We start from the raw sequence: 16957 nt of genomic DNA, 5'->3' as shown, positions 1-16957 counted from the left end.
CAGTCTTCAAAAGCATATCATTTCCAAACAATAAGTATACTTAAAATGTTATCTACCGTATTTACAAATAAGCGATCATCTGCATTATAATTCTTAAAAAAAGAGAAGGTTATAAGCATTTAATTGTAGATTATAACTTTCCCTTATCCTGAATTTCCCAACATGATCTTAGTATAATTTACCTTTAGTAAAACTGTTTAAAATTGATATCTATCAAGAATAATATCTAAGAATAATTCTAAAAACACGGCAAACTTATCAAAATTTTGATCAGCATTTTGTAAAATGGAACCTGGATTTACATTAACTGCAAGTGAAAACCCAGTTTATACACCACCGCCATCATTATTGCTCATGGCATTAGCAGACACGATATGAGAATTATATTTTGTCATTGTGTATAGTAACATCCACAAATACTCAACGAGTTGATGGATAGATTTAAATCTGTATGACATTCACTCAAGATAAACAAGACACATGAAAGGTCATACATGCATCAATCATTGCTTATACGGTCAGATGCCTAATGTATGCCCTTATGTATTCATTTTCATGAACTTTTAAGAATGGAAAGAAGTCCAGTCTTCAGTGTCACATGATCCTTCAGAAATCAAACTAATGTGATTTTTTGTTGCTCAAGAAACATTTCTTACTACGATCAATGCTGGAAACAGTTATTTGATGAATAGAAAGTCTAAAAAAAGCAGCATTTATTTGAAATCTATCATTTGACAAAAGCAAAATTCCCTGCAAAGCATTGAGAGAATGAGGCGAATCATACTTGACAGTTTTCTTTTATTTAGACAACCCAAATAAAAGGCACATAAAACATTGCGCAATGTGTTTACATAATTATTCTTGACATACATTAAAAAAAATGTAGGAATGTTTTTACCTTTCTGCTAACCAAAAAAAGCCTAGTCTTCATATATATACAAAATTACCAATGTTAATGTTCTAATACAAAAAGTCTTATAAAAGGTTATTTTACTTGTGTTTTTCCTTGCATGTGTCTATCGTAACTACCACATTCTCTGAGCTAAATGTTTTTGTACAAAGATATACATTCATTGGCCTTCACATGGGTTTGCCAATTTAATCAAAAGGACATGAAAGGACTGGACTCATTTTAAACTCTCCAATCCAAAACTGAACACCAAGTATTTTCTTGTTTTTGCCCCATTAATGTTCTTTAAAAGATACTGATGCATAAGGAGTAACTTCATGAGCAATACTTTATAGGATATTAAAAAAAATAACAAACTCCTCAAACATGGCAACTTGATATTTCATATGCAAAATAGATTCTAAATCTCCACACACATTTGGTAAACAGTTAAACTGCAGTTGGCCGCCCAGGCAGTTTCCATCGCTGAGCACTGCTCGTCTTATCAGAGAGAAGACTGATGTGTTTCACGGTGGCATTTTCAGACATGCAGTTCAGGCACGGAAGTGACGCTATTGTGGAAGGACAAACATTTAAATCACAAGCACAATTAAAAACCCCTTCGTTTGTTTTTTCTTTTGTTGTAGTGTTTTTTTCAGTCACATTCCTCGAATTCCAGTTCTCAGTCATAATAATCCGCCTCTACCAAAGGCAACATTTAAAAACAAACAAAACGTAAAACAGGCCATTAAACGATTTTTGCTTTCACATGCCTACATGTAAGTCCATGTAATACTAACTTAAGACCACAAATGCTTTGCTACCAGGTCAACGCTGGTTGGGAAACACTGGGGGTGCGAGTTAACACAAACTAAACCTTCTTCCGGCGATTTACGCCGAGGCGGTGGTAGCTATGACATCATCATTTAAAGTACGATCACATTCAGCTGGTTGTACTCTTTGTTTGAGACTCATTCACATCACACAAGCGCACACAAGCCTGGTTTAGAGGGCCACATGTGACTACATACCTTGCATCGGTTTCCACATATCATAACATAAAACGGGTACGACAGCTGTCCGGCTCGGTCAAAAGAAGGACTGAAAAAAGGAATATTGCTTATTATATCCAACAGGGAAAGGAAAATCGAAGAGAATAACTAGTTTGGGGGGTATCTGCGCAAGCTGATTTTATCTGTTATTTTTAAGCAGGGTTACTCCAAACAATATGACAAACCCTGAAAATTTGAAGGCAATTTTGGTTTTTACTGTGACTGGGGTAAACGAACAAGCAACAGAGGTTAACTTTATGCTCCTGTGACGCCTGATCACGTCAACGGCTGAAGAGTATATGGCACCTCGACCTCTGAGGTGCGTCTGTTTTCGCCAATAAAGGGAACTATGTTTAGTGTGTTAATTGCGTAGAAAATTAGGTCTGGAAGAAAGCGTTATGCGCGATTCTGTCCATAACAGGAGCAGAGTAAGTTGGGACACCCTCAGCAAATTTCCTGAGCAAAAGGTCCTAACACCGTGTCCACACCGGACGCGACGGTTGTCGTGTTGAGCTAAAGTCTGTCTGCACTGGACGAGACAAAGAGACCGTTGAAAATCATTTGAAATTTGTGTCAGTACGTCATAAATAGAACGCAGCAGCAGTTTACTGTTGGGAATTTGTCGCGCCGCATCCAGTGTAGACAGCATAATAGGTTCTATTGTATTTTGTCACGTCATCGTGCACCGCCACTCGTGTCTGGTGTAGACACGGTGTGAGGAAAAACAGCCCTCCTCCTTTGGAAAGGAAGAGCAAAAACGTCACGGTTACAAAACTAAATGCTCTTAAGAATAATAATGGACCTTTCAGTGTTGAAGTCAGCCACTTGGTGACCATCTATGCGAACACTCAAAATATTTGATCTAAAATAATACTGCCATCAGAATAATCAGCGAAGAGATACGTGTTCAGTGCAAGATTGTAACTGAGATTGTAACTGTTAAAGTTCAACCCCACTAAGCAGAAGAATATCCCAGCTATCGAAACAGAATGTAATTATTCTACAATCAGGAATGACCAACTCCAAAGATTACCTATAAAGAATAATAATTATAATAATAATACAAATAAAAACACAGCTACAGATTAAAAGGCTTACAATGAAAGGAGGCCTTTTAAAAAATATATTCAAAATTTCTCATTTGTAGAGTATTGTCTCAAAAAAAAAAACCCTCTCATCTTCCATTAATGGAAGCCACTGTCCCTTTTGTTGTACGCGACTCATTAATATGCATAAAACTATGAAATACTGATAAGCAAGCTAATGTAACAAAAATAAAATCCTCACAGTTAATATTTGCCAAAGTCCTTAAACCGTTACACTAACAATGAAGCGCTCCGTTTCAAACAGCCGACTGGCAAAGATCTTCTGGCACTAGAAAAGTGAAATCACCAAACATACAGCATGTCAGTCTTCCACTCCATGCAATAACTATTTTTTCTGTCCGTCACTAAACTCTAGACAATCTCTCAGCCAAGCGAAGGAGACGCAAAGTGCCAGCTAACATCCGCATGATTCCTTGCCGCTGCGGACTGTCATTTTCCTATACCAGCCATTCCTCCAGGCTCTTTTTTTCCCTCACATCTGGAGAGGAAGACTAAAACGGGAGACATGAGGTTTACTAGGAGAAAGCGGGTGGGATGTTGGGTTCTACCAGGGCGGAGTGGAAGGCAGGACCTGCGAGAGGAAAGACATGCTTTCCATTGGCCTCATGGCGATGTTGAGCGGACCGGTGATGTTCATTGACATGGGCGAGGTTATGGCGACGGGATGGGCGATGTTCATGGGCACCGTAGCTGGGATGTTGACCGAGGCGATGTTGACGGGAGCAGTGATGGTGACTGGATGCTGAAGGCCGATGGGGGAGGTGATGTTGACCGTGTTGGTGGTGATGTTCATCTGGGCGGCGATGGTGACGGGGTTGCTGGCGATGCCACGGTTCATGGCCGTAGTGTTGGATGCGGTTGAAGCAGTGACTGGTGTGACTGAGGCAGAGTTGCACATGTTGTTAGAGTCTGACCAGAAAAAGTAAAAAAGGAAAGAGTGAATAAAACACTGGGGTGATTTCTAGGGTTCATTAATAAAGATGGCCAATGGTTTGTGTGAGAGTTTCAGGCGAGTAGCTGTCTTGCCACTGAATATTTTAAATGTATTGATCTTATACATCTATTTTTACATTCGGTTTACTGCTATGTATTCCACATTGCTGTTGCAAATTTGTCACCAACATCATTTTTTGGCTAAAAATTAAAAAGTGGCTAGATTGTCAAAAATGACTTGTGATGGTCTTGAAAGTATCAGTAAAACCTACAAACCAATGTTTTGCATTACATAATTAGCTTGTTGTTGAGAAAAAAAATCTTTGTAAATAAAAAATATATATTTTTGTAAAGATGTATTTTTATAAATACTTCTAGTAAATATAATACATTGTTAAAGACCAATGTTTCTAAAGAAAAGTGTTTACATTTTCTGTAAACACTGTAAATAAAATTGTGGATTGTTTGGCAAAAATCTAACATTTCATGAAAAATATAAATGTTTCTAGTAATTATAAATATACAGTGTTAAAGAAATATGTTCCTAAAAGAAACGTTGAAATTTTTTTTATTTGTAATGTAATATTTTATGAAAAATATAAATATTTCTAGTAAATTAATTGTAGTAGTATTAAAATACATAATGTGGTGGGACTAGTGAAAAGTAAAAATCAGAACTGAAGAAAATCCTTACAGTTAAGGCCTGAATATCTCAAATTTTTACCTAACCTCTACATAATTGAATATCCAATATTCACAGTACACAGCTGACACTGGTGGGCTTTAAAAGGCCAGGTTGGGGAAAATACCCTTTAGCACCTAATATTATGAAAAGTGAACAAAAAGTTCAATTCCATTTTGTAATGGTGGCAAACCATCAGAAAGCACTAATTTATGTGGCAGGATCAAGGAAAACCAGTGGCACCCCTCTTAGTGTGAAAGTCATCCTAGAGGACATCTGAAAATTGTTGGGAGAACTGACATACCTTTGTTACAGGGGGAGGTGAAGCCGGCCTGGCCGTGGGTCTTGAGGTGGCTGGTGATGTAGGCAGCACTCAGCATCTTCCCACAAATGTTGCAGGTGACTTTGCCTTCATGCCGTATCATGTGTGAACGCAGACGGTCTTTGGTGGCGAAGGCTGACGTGCAGGCCTGCAGTGATGGAAAGACAAATCAGTGTGTGGACAGAGTGAGACAGACCAATGAAACGGTTTGAGTGTGCAGGAGCATGAGGGGCATGCGCAGTCCTACCGTTACTTGGCATTTAAAGGGTCGTTCTGTGGAGTGTACGTGCTTGACATGACAGCTAAGATGATCAGGCCTGTTGGAGAGGAAATCACAAACAATAAAAAAATGAAATCATGGATGAGAGCAAAACTTGAACTGAACTGCATGATGGCACTATTATTAGGGCTGCACAATAACGGTTAAACTGATAATCGCGAGTAATCATGATTATTGTAAAAAGAAATGTCTAAAATGACATTTCATTATTATTGCACTTTCACATAAGCACAAATCAAGAAAACAAACTTAAGTGGCTTATTTTACCTCATCTAGGTTCCTGATGCATTACATTTCTCAAATAAATTAACACCGTCTTTACATTATGAAAACTGGTCCAACAAGAAGCTTTCTAAAGCTAAATCAGTGAAATTATTAATAATAACTACAACAACTGCAAACCATGTTAATGTTTTTCTATTAAAACTATAACAAAAAATAACTTGTATTGTGGCATAGAGTTTGCACGCATTTATTGAGCAAACACAATCGTAAATAATGCAGTTAAGCGCTACATAAATAAGTGAGAAAATTTGGTTTCTTCCATAAAAAAATGAAACAAAAAGGTACAATTGTTTAGAATTGCTGAACATACCGAGAGAAGCCTTTCCCACAAACGGAGCAGATATACGGCTTGTGCACGCCACCGTCGTGCGAGCGCACATGGTAGGTCATGCGGTCCTTCCTCTTGAAACGCTGGTGACATATGGGGCACTCGAAGGGCTTCTCGTCCGAGTGTGAGAGCTTGTGGCGGTTGAGGTGATAGACGTCGCGGAAGGCCTTGCCACACATCTCGCAGCCGTGGTTCTTCTTCACCGGTTTGGGGGGTTTCTTGGGTACGGCCGGCTGCTGCTGAGGCAGGACCGACATCACGCCCACGGCCGTAGATGCAGATGCGGAGGTAGTGGCGGTGGTGAAGATGCCCGCCACTGTGGAGACATAGGAGGGGTTGCCGTTGTTGTCGCGTGGCACAGTGGAAATGAGAGACACCATGGTGGGCGCAGTGGTTGTCTTCTTGGGCCGTGAAACCATCTTAATGCCCGTGTGACATGACTCATGCCGCCGGAGGTGGTAACTGTCCCGAAAGGCCTTGTTGCAGTAGCCACATATGAAGGGAGTCTTTGACTTAGGCTCCTTCTTTATTACTACCTGACCACCACCTCCTCCCCCTCCGCCCGTCCCACCGCCCATGTTGTCTTTTAGGAGGTCAGCCACACTGACTGGGGGTTTCTGGTCGAGTGGGATGGGAAGAACAGGCTTTTGATCCTGCGGCTCAGAGTTGAGCAGCGGCAGCAGGCTGTTCTGGTGCTGGTGGTGGAGGGCTTCATTGGCCTGCTGAGATGGAAAGAGAAGACATCTTAGCATGCTGAACAATTCTTTGAAGCTTTTAGCCCTGAAACAAAACCAAAACGGTCATAAAGCGTATTTTAACACTAGTGGTCGACCGATATTGGTTTTTTGACAGACGATGCCGATATCTTAGAGACCAGGGTGGTTGATGGTCGATATATGTATTAAATATATAAGTATATATTTTTTATTTTAATTTTATTATTATAATTTGTATTTATTTTAATGTTTGAGAAAGTTGAAATCATTTGAAAATGAATTATATTAAAAATAAATGTGTAAAATATAAATACTTTAGATGACAACTTCCTGATTTTGTAATCCTATTACAGTATTTTTCACAAATAAATAAATATTTAAAAATATATAAATAAAAAGAAAGTAAACACTGTAACCAACAGGGCACACTGGGAATCTGGGAAGTATGTGTGCATTGGGCATGCAGTAAAAACAACATGAATATGACTCTGGCCAAATGGATAAAGCGAAGCATAATTTGAAAATTACAAATCTAATGTTTGTTGGTCACGCATTCAATTCACATGGACCGACCGTCATGCAGAGAACATGCGATCATGCAGGATACAAATGCACACTTCACAAGATCTCACAACTGGACTAAGTCCGCAAGGTCTGTGGAATTAAATGTTTATTAGACATTTGTTTAAATAATATAAATGCGTATTTGCTGTACACTGACAGTAAACGTAAAAGTATTATAATGTTTGCCTTTCTATTACTAATAATATTTAAGCAATTGTTATAATACTTTTTAATTCATTTGTTCAACAGTTCTACAGAAAACAATGAAGAGGGAGAATGTGAGCGCTGTGCTGTTCTCAGCACCATCAAAATAAAAGTATGGTGTGCGAACATATCGGCCAAAACAGAAAACCTTATCGGCTGGTGCCGATATTTGAAATATGCCAGATATCGGACAATCTATCGGCCTTGGCGATATATTGGTCAACTACTATTTTACACTGTCGTTGAAATGTTTTTGATAGTGGTCGACCAATATTGTTTTTTTGACAGCCGATGCTGATATCAAAAGCTTCGTTCAGACTGTCAGCTTAAATCTGATTTTGAGCATATCCGGATGGAATCTGATTTGAATAAGTGACTGTCCACACAGTGTATCGCAACTGTTCATATCCGATTTGTGTGTCCATAAGCCCTCTTTCGTTTTACTGAATGTGCGTTGGTTACTATGGCAATGCCGTTGCGTTGTTATGCCTACGCTAAAAACAACAATAACAGCAATACAGTTTGCAATACATTGTTTTTTACGACATGACATGTTGCTGTCACACTGGATTATTTTTATTTCTATGGATTTCATCTTATGAGGCAGCATCAGAAAAGCAGGAAGCTGGAATGTGCGACTTTATACCGTGCTGCCATCTGATTTCAACACTCAAAGAAGTGAGTATACTAGCAGTATGTTGTCTTTTTCCGCTTGACTTTGACGGTTCACAACACACTCTTGTTTCTGCAAAGACATTTATTATGTTTTCTAAAAAAAATGTCTGACGTGTTTACGTTTTACGTGGCGTGAGAACGTGAAAAAGCTATGCTAAATCAGATCTGAGCGGTCAGACTGAAACGGATTTCCAGGAATGCGATTTGAATAGGATTCCAAACCCCATACGAATGTAGCTCGAAACGGATTTGCACAAAAAAAACATAAGACATTTTAAATAATCTGAAAATGATAAATGTGAAAAATAAACATACTTATACTTTAGATGACAACTACTTGTTTCTGTAATCCTATTACAGTATTTTTCACAAATAAATATTTTTAAATATATATAAATAAAAAGTAAGGAAACACTGTAACCAACAGGTCTTTTAGTAATCTGGGAAGTTTGTGTGCATTGGAAATTAAATAGTTTTTTCAAATAATGTCAAGGTAACACTCATTTTACATACAGCACAGTGAAAATGACATGAACATGACAGTGGCCAAATGGATAAAGTGCAGTATACTTTGAAATTAGGAGTTTAAGGTTTGTCGATTGCACGTCTCTAGTAGGGGTTGCACCGATTAATCGACTTCAATGCTCTGCCATGACGCTTTAAGCTTGACGTCGACTAGTCGCTGGTCCTATAGAGGGCGCAACAGGATAAGAAATCTTTGAAGGACTTCCACATTTACGCTCCATTTACAAACAGTTCAAATGACAAATAAATGCATCTGAAAGCACTCCACAAGACATGTGTGATTATATTACTGGATGCTCGAAATTGAACGGGAGAATGCACGTTTTAAACAGCTTATTGTGCAGGTAAGTTAATAATCACCATTCTAGTCTAATGCACTGCTGCACTGTAGCGCACACACATAGGCTTCCGACAGTAGCTCGTACATCACGCGCACAGAATCATTCAGCGCGTAAATGTATTGTCAACATTGTTCTGTGATTTCTCAATAAAATAGCTTAGAAACTGAAAAGTTCAAGCATATATTTCTTAATAACTAAATTCCACAGCTTCACTACTAGCAGAGAGACGCTGCCAGGTAGAATTAATTCAGACATGCAATCGCGCTCTCACTAATGCATTCATATTAATGTAATCTTTACTGTGCTACTTTATCTGTATCTGATTTAGAACGAGCAGAAATCTGTGAGAAATATAACGACCCAAAGACAAAAGAACTGATAAAAAAGCTGTTATAGGAGCAACAGCCATGTGGGCAGCACTGTGTCATATGCCATAGCTGTGCACAAGCTCATTAATGACGTCATCAGCGACTAGTCGACTTCGACTCGACTTTCATCACATAAAAGTCAACCCCTAGTCTCTAGTGAAGCTGAACTCTCCTCCTGTCAGCATTCAATTCACATGGACCAACCGCCACGCAGAGATCACGCAATCATGCAATTTACAAATGCATATTTTACAAGATCTCACAGCTGGATCCAAATAAGTCTGCAAAGTTTGTGAAATTAAATGTTTATTAGACATTCTAAGATTTGTTTAAATGTGTATATGCTGAATGCTGATGGTAAACGAGAAATAATTATGTTTTCCTTTAATATAAAAGCAATCGTTATAATACTTTTTGTATACCTTTGTTTAACATTCTAAGAGATTATCAGACAGACTTCTATACCTATTAGAAAGAACTGGTAAACTGTGACAGCAAACAATGAAAAGGGAGAGCGCTGTGCTCAGGTGCTGGCGTTCTCATCACTGTCAGAAAACAGAAAAACTTATCGGCCGATATTTGGCATTTTTCAAATATCGACATCGACCGATAAGTTTTTCTGTTTTCTGACAGCGATGAGAATGGCAGCACCTGAGCACAGCGCTCTCCCTTTTCATTGTTTGCTGTCGGCCTTTGGCAATATATCGGTCAACCACTAGTTTTTGAAGGATGCTTATGCTCACCAAGGCTGCATTTATTTGATCCAAAATACAGTAAAACGGTAATATTGTAAAATATTTTTTACAACTTTAATGTTTTCTGCTTTAATAGATTAACATTTAATTTATTCCTATGATGCAAAGCGGAATGTTCAGCAGCCATTACTCCTGCCTTTAGTGTCACATGATCCTTTAGAAATCATCCTAGTATGCTGATTTTGTGCATACTAACAATTCTTTTTATCAAAGTTTTTGATGATATCACAAAATATTTTTGTGGAGACCATGATGTTTTCTTTTCAGATTTCATTGACGAAAAGAAAGTTGAAAACAGCATTTATTTGAAATTGCAATCCTGTGTAACATAAATGTCTTTCCTGTCCATTTTGATAAATTTAATGCATCCTTGATGAATAAATTTATTAATTCATTTATTGAAGGAGGAAAAATCTTACTGACCCTAAACTTTTGAACATTTAAACTTTAATCTATTTTAAAAACAATAAAGAATGCTAAGCCTAACTATAATTTTTTATGGCATGGCTGATACTTGATAAATGGCAAATTTTAAAGTTTTATAACGTTTTGACTAAATATATTAAAAATGAAAGCCAGAAATTAGTCACTTTAATGCTACAAGGGAATTTAGGCATCACAATATCAAAGTATGGAAAAACAAATGTTAAGACTTCTAAATCTTACATGTAACAGGATTATTAAATTATTAGTACATTTAAAAATTAAGCAAGCATTAAGTGATGATAAAGGTTTCATTTAAATATTAAATATCAGCCAGTATATATTCTATATTAAACAATAACTATAAATAACAAAATCTTCTGTAATAAAACCTGACTCTGTAGGCCTATCATTCGCTTTGAACACATGATGCAAACTCATAGCCCGATCTGTGTGAAAAGCCTGGCTGTGATATTATGGCCCAGCTTTGCTATTGGCCAGTATGAGGTAGACACGACCTCAGCTGAGACGGTGTTAAATGTTTAGCAAAAATAGAAACTGACTCATTTCCAGGGCATCTGCGCAACTTGGAAAACAAGAGAAGCCCTGACTTAGCAGGGGGACAGTCAGCTGTTCAGCAAAGTGCAGGATGACTAATGAGATATTGGAGAGATTGAGAAAGCTGAACAGAAAGTGAGGGAGAGAGAATGAGAAGGAATGTGTACTGTAATGCATTCAGATATAAGAGAACATGCCAGAAACTGTCCATAAAAGAGCAACATACTTCAAGATGAGAAAAAGCAGATGCATAAAAAAAGATGTAATTCTTGGCAAACATAATCCCTGTGTGACTAACTGGAATCTTTAGATCACGTCAGGGCAAGATGCAAATGTGCAGACGTGTGCATCATATCAGAGACTTCAGTGTTTTTGCACAAGAAATTAACAGCTTCCTGCAGCCTGCAAACATAAATCTACTGCATGTAAAATGATCTGAGCTTGTAATGAAAGCGGTTCCTCATGTGACTGGCCTCACAGGCTCAGGACGTTCTGCTAAACTTACATCATGTCATACACAACAACGACTGCAAAACACACATGGACAAACACACTAACATTCTTGTTAATCAGACTAGCATTCACAACTTGCTAGTCTGAAGGCAGAATGTTCACATAGCTCTTTTCTATAAGTGAAGGTGGGACATATGCGGCCAAGCACCAAAACTGCCATAAAAGTATCCAATACATTTAGTAAATTCTTGCAGTTCTCAAATATAATTTGCATATTCAAACATGGCAAATCGAGATGTCAATTTTTATGTTTATGCCGCTAAATATAGTTGGTTCATGCATGTTTGAATAGGCTATGTGGAAGTGCAAATGAAATTTGAGAGCTACGGTGGAGGGGAAAACGATCCGTTCATGACATCTTTTTTTTCTTCAAGATTTATTTTTGGCATTTTTGTCTTTATTATGATAGGACAGATCAGAGCTGGCAGGAAGCAAAGTGGGAGAGAGATAGGGGGACGGGATCGGGAAAGGTCCTTGAGTCGGGATTCGAACTTGGGACGCCCGTAGCACTAGAGCGCTGCAACTTTATATCTTTAATAAAAAATGTGGAATATAGTGCAATACAGCTATTAAAGTATTATTACAGTAATTCAATTTGAGTATGACAGCATCCGTTTCCATTCAATTTCATTGTAAAAAGGCAGTGTTAAAATTCTTCTAAATTTGTTTAGTGATCCACAAAATTAAGAATCTCATATCGGTTTAAAATGCCATGCGGGCCCGAAAACAACGAATGTTATAATTTTTTTGGAGTAAAATATTAAATGCCAAAATAGATAGGAGAGGATAAAAGTTTTTTTTAGTGGTGGCCAAAATCTGTTACAGGTTAAGAAATAAAAACTGCACAAAAATATAAAACATGATTATAAATTAAAGAAAGAACAACAAATTGGATTACTAGGGTTGGGTATCGATTGGGTTTTTTACGATACCGGTGCCAAATTGATACTTTTAAAACGGTACCGGTGCCTAAACGGTGCCTGAACAGATACTTAAAAAAATAGAGCCACAAAAAAAAAAAAAAAAACGGTGAATAACATTAAAAATATTTAAAGTCAATATGGTGTGCTGTGTGTACATTAATGAGGAAAAAAAATTAACTTAAATGATTTTAGCAAATGGCTGCAATATAACAAAGAGTGAAAAATTTAAGGGGGTCTGAATACTTTCCGTACCCACTGTACATAGCATTCACATGCTCCTCGGATGCTCTCATTTCCCGATTTGTGCTTCCCTTACTCTAAGGCTAATAAATGTATTTCACGATCTGGGTCATTATTTAATACAAAACAATATTTAATACAAAACCACACAATGTTTCTACTGTATCTCTGTCAATCACTCTGATATTTAGTTAAAATAGGTGAATTGACTGAGTGCTGTCTGTCACTGTCTTTAAACAGTTCTGTGAATGACTATGGTATGCCACATGCACTGTAATATGTTTTATATTAAATATTATATTTTCAAATGAAAATATGCGTTCATATGTATTAAGGGCTAGATTTTCGCTGGAGGAAACAGCTGTGGTGTGATGAGGTGTCAGCGAAAACTTTACAGTAGATGGGAAACCGATTGCTCCCTCGTGACCTTTGTAAACTGTATTTATGACAAAGAACTGCACAGATACAGATATTATAACAATCTATCGATAAACACACACCTCGTGTCCTGTTTGGGTCTGTTTGCGACCCACAACCCTTAGCGGGGGGCCTAAAACAAGAGCAGCTGAAAGACTACATGACGATTAAGCTCCCCGTTCTGCAGCTGTCTGCATTGTCCCATTGGTCACAGCATCCAGTTGGTGGAGTGGGGGCGTGGGCATTCACCAACACAATTGTACCACGGAGGAAATATAGTAAAGCCTACAGTAATGAGAGACCTGCAGGTTGGACCTGCCTCTGACGACAGCCGGGGAAACGCTATGCCACATTAAAGCTTACAGGCTTACATATCCTAAAAGTATGTAAGAACAGATGTGTTCAGTTTGCATTTTCACCTAAAAACCACGTAGGAGGTCTTTGTGAGCTTGATTAGGTGACCTCGCTCTACAAAATGTGCAATTAGATGGGACACAGCTGCTTTGGGAGCTCTGAACATTGTTAACCCAGCACTATTTGCAGGTATGGGTTAGCAGTCATTCTTTGAGTATATTTGTGTTTGGATGCATTTAAGTTTGCCACACATCAAGCATTCAAACAGTGACAGCGGCCTGCTCTTCATACCGCTTGGATGATTTTGATACAAATCTGCATTGAAGGCTGGGGTCACTCCAACAGAAAGAATATGGAGGTTGAGCAGTGTACATAAAAATGCAAGAACTGTAGCTAAATCTGACAAGCGTGACTAAACGCAAAATGAAATCTGAAGCAAACTTAATGCATTTAAAATATGCTGCTATTGTGAGCTTATATATTTGAACGGCGTATTGGTACATATAATCTGCATTGTGTGCACAGCCATAATTAGGCCTGTCGCAATAATCAATATATCGACTTATCACGCAATATATGTACATGACCTCAATAATTTTTGGTGACGCAATATATCGCCCATTATATTTACTTAAAATTAATGTCACCGTTTTTTTTACATTCCACTTGTGCCTGTGTCATTTGCAGCTTATTGTACATAACGTGTGTAGTCATGAGGTGCTAGTTCAAATTTAAAAAATGCTTCTACAAAAAGTTTAATCTGCAGATATGGTCTTGTTTAGGGATCTGTGCCTTTGTGCATATGGACATCTGACTGCTAAGTAGTGATTGAGTTTTTCAGCAATAGTATGCACCCTTCATTTACAGAGAAAAGTAGGTCAGGGGAAATCGGTAAATGGAAAAATCTCCATACAAGTTCTTTGTGCATTTTTCTTTTTTTCTACTTGTTACTTTGCACTTTTTGTTAGAAAATGTTTATTTACTATTAATTCAGGTTTTTTAAGTTATCTAATATTTTGATACTTAATTTCCATGATCTAAATATTCTTAAAAATGTAAAATTTGTTGTCATTTGGAAGTGTGTAGGCCTTCTTGCATTATTATGCCGTTACATTATGATTATATATTCAGTGTCATAAAATGGTCTTTAAAATGACAATAATATCGCTTATCGCAATTATTTCTGGGGCAATATATTGCACAACAAAAAGTTGTTATCGTGACAGGCCTAGTCATAATGTGGAAAATGGATTTGGAATTTATAATATAATATAAAACTGACACACTCTGATCTGCTGCGCAAGCCTCAAAACTTTAACAGTGATCGGTGAAGACAGCAGATGCACAGTTAAATCTGTTTAAGCCTATTACAGCCGTTCCTGTTGGTGAAATAGAGAAAAATAGCTTAATAACAATGCCAAAATTAAACATCTGTGACATCAAAATCAACATATCTGCTCATGTAATCTGTCAAAAAACCAAAGGCAAGAACAAGAGCAGGCAGAACTCCTTTACGCCAAAGACAGAAGCCAGTGAATCAGATTCTTGTTTGCTGCAGACAGATTAGGAGATGCCTGTTGGGAGTCGGACAATGCCTCGCTCATGAATAACCTCAGACGCCTGCAGAACAATGAGGAGTGACACGCTAGACCGTCGTCTCATTAGATGCTTCATCACATGGGTGGAATCAAGCAGAACAATTGAGCACCTTTTTTTTTTACACCAGTTTTAATAAATCACTGATTTTGTGTTTTAAAACGGATGTAAGTTTATTACGGTGTAAAGATTTCATAGCTAGAGCCATATTAGGGACTTAAAATGCATTTTAGAAGAACTTTGAGGAATATTTTAGGAAACAAACATTGTGTTGTTTATCTCTTAAATGGCCAGTGAATTCTGATCGCTACTGACAATATCTAGATCAGCATTTGATGTAAAGCTTGCACAAAATCAAACATGGATTATGAATGGTGCATGCAAGATAAGCAGCGTGCAGAAACTTCTAAGGATCCTTCAGTAGAAAAACATGCATAATGTGGTCAAGAAAGTTTCAGACAGCATCTAACAATTAATCTATGCTCACAGAAAAGGCTGAATCTGATGTTGGAGCTGATTGCAAAATTGTTTCAGTATGTGTCCAATTAAAAATAAGTGTTAAGTTGATGTTGATGATGATGAAGCACACACTGAAGAACTCCCAACAACATTTTGGACATTGTCTGCTTCTATTTCCAAGTAAATGCATTAGGGATGTTACATCGTTACGATTCACTCAAGTCACGATTCGGTTCTATTCACGATTCGATTCACAATAATTATAATTTTTTTTAACAAAATGAGATTTAAGACAAATTATAAATTAAATGTGTCCTTTTATTATTGCTTGGACAAAATGCTTCACATTTCTTTGTGAAATTGAAATATAACACTAAAATAATATACTAATATAGCACTTGCATATTACTGCTCTTTTGTTGGTTTTGATTGCTTCTATTCTCCTCATTTGTAAATCGCTTTGGATAAAAGCGTCTGCTAAATTACAAAATTTAAATATAATGTAAATGTAAATAACAAAACTACATTGAAATTTTAAAACAAGCCCCAAATCAAATAAATAAGTAACACAAATAAAATAAATATCTTCATATAAACAAAATAAGGCTTTGTCTGTGCAGCAACCACTGCATTTTAATCTTGATCCAAACAAAGATGCTGCTTACATGCAACATGAGCAGTTTTTAAACTAAATTAGATTTTATAGTTTTTATAGAAATTTGAAGCAAAAACAGAATGGTTTGACTTCAGTTTTGTGAAACTATAAATAAAAATATCTGCATGAAACAGCAGAGCTGAATGAGACGCAGATTTACTCTCTGCCAGCAGGTGGCGCTTAAACCATTTCCTGGTTTCCGCTGTAAACAAAGCAGCGCTGAACTTATGAACTTTAATATGCGTTATACAGAGGCAAGATGAAAATAAAAAAATACCATCTAAACTTTTCTAAAGACAGTAAGTTCCCCTCAGACATACATTCATATAAACTCCTACACCTAAATGAATCGCGATTTGTTTAGCATCTCAACCGATTTGAATCGGCACATATTTGAATCGATTTTCAACCTGCTTGCGGTTGATCGTTACATCCCTAGTTAAAACCGAAACCAAGCCATTCACATAGAACACATATTCAACGCATTTTTAGACTGACAAATACGACTGCTGTACTCGCGTCTCACACAAGAGAAGTATAGAAAGCCATGCAAAGTTAAAACGGTTTAAACTTTTAGAAAACACGTCACGCATTTGTGGAGGTTTATTTTTAAATGCAATCTGTGTGATGGGCGATTCGGCTCTTTGGATTAACCAATGCATAAATACATGATGCGGTTTTGTTCGTAATTGTTTGTAATTTACGAAGTTAGATTTGATTTTTTTTATGAGTTAATTTAGACGCAATGCAAGTTTAAAAAACAAAAAAAGTTATTTCCTTTACTTTAAATACGC

At 37.2% G+C, this 16957-nt stretch overlaps 1 protein-coding gene across 1 annotated transcript in view; it reads right to left on the bottom strand.

Annotated features, from left to right (window-relative positions):
• Positions 1-2550: 2550 nt before the first annotated feature.
• LOC107587351 (vascular endothelial zinc finger 1-like) overlaps positions 2551-16957 on the bottom strand; it is a 19779-nt gene continuing 5372 nt past the window's right edge. Inside the window, exons 2-5 of the mRNA XM_016275110.1 lie at positions 5860-6599; positions 5232-5301; positions 4967-5132; positions 2551-3956 (exon numbers count right to left, since the gene is read on the bottom strand). Coding sequence (XP_016130596.1) covers positions 3592-3956; positions 4967-5132; positions 5232-5301; positions 5860-6599 — 1341 coding nt within the window. The 3' untranslated portion in view covers positions 2551-3591. The remainder of the gene's footprint in view (positions 3957-4966; positions 5133-5231; positions 5302-5859; positions 6600-16957) is intronic.

This window comes from Sinocyclocheilus grahami, unplaced genomic scaffold (assembly GCF_001515645.1).
Source record: "Sinocyclocheilus grahami isolate Dianchi unplaced genomic scaffold, SAMN03320097.WGS_v1.1 scaffold6.1, whole genome shotgun sequence".
Lineage (NCBI taxonomy): Eukaryota > Metazoa > Chordata > Actinopteri > Cypriniformes > Cyprinidae > Sinocyclocheilus > Sinocyclocheilus grahami.
Note: the sequence above shows the minus strand (reverse complement) of the source record. Positions and strands in the feature narration are given on the sequence as shown.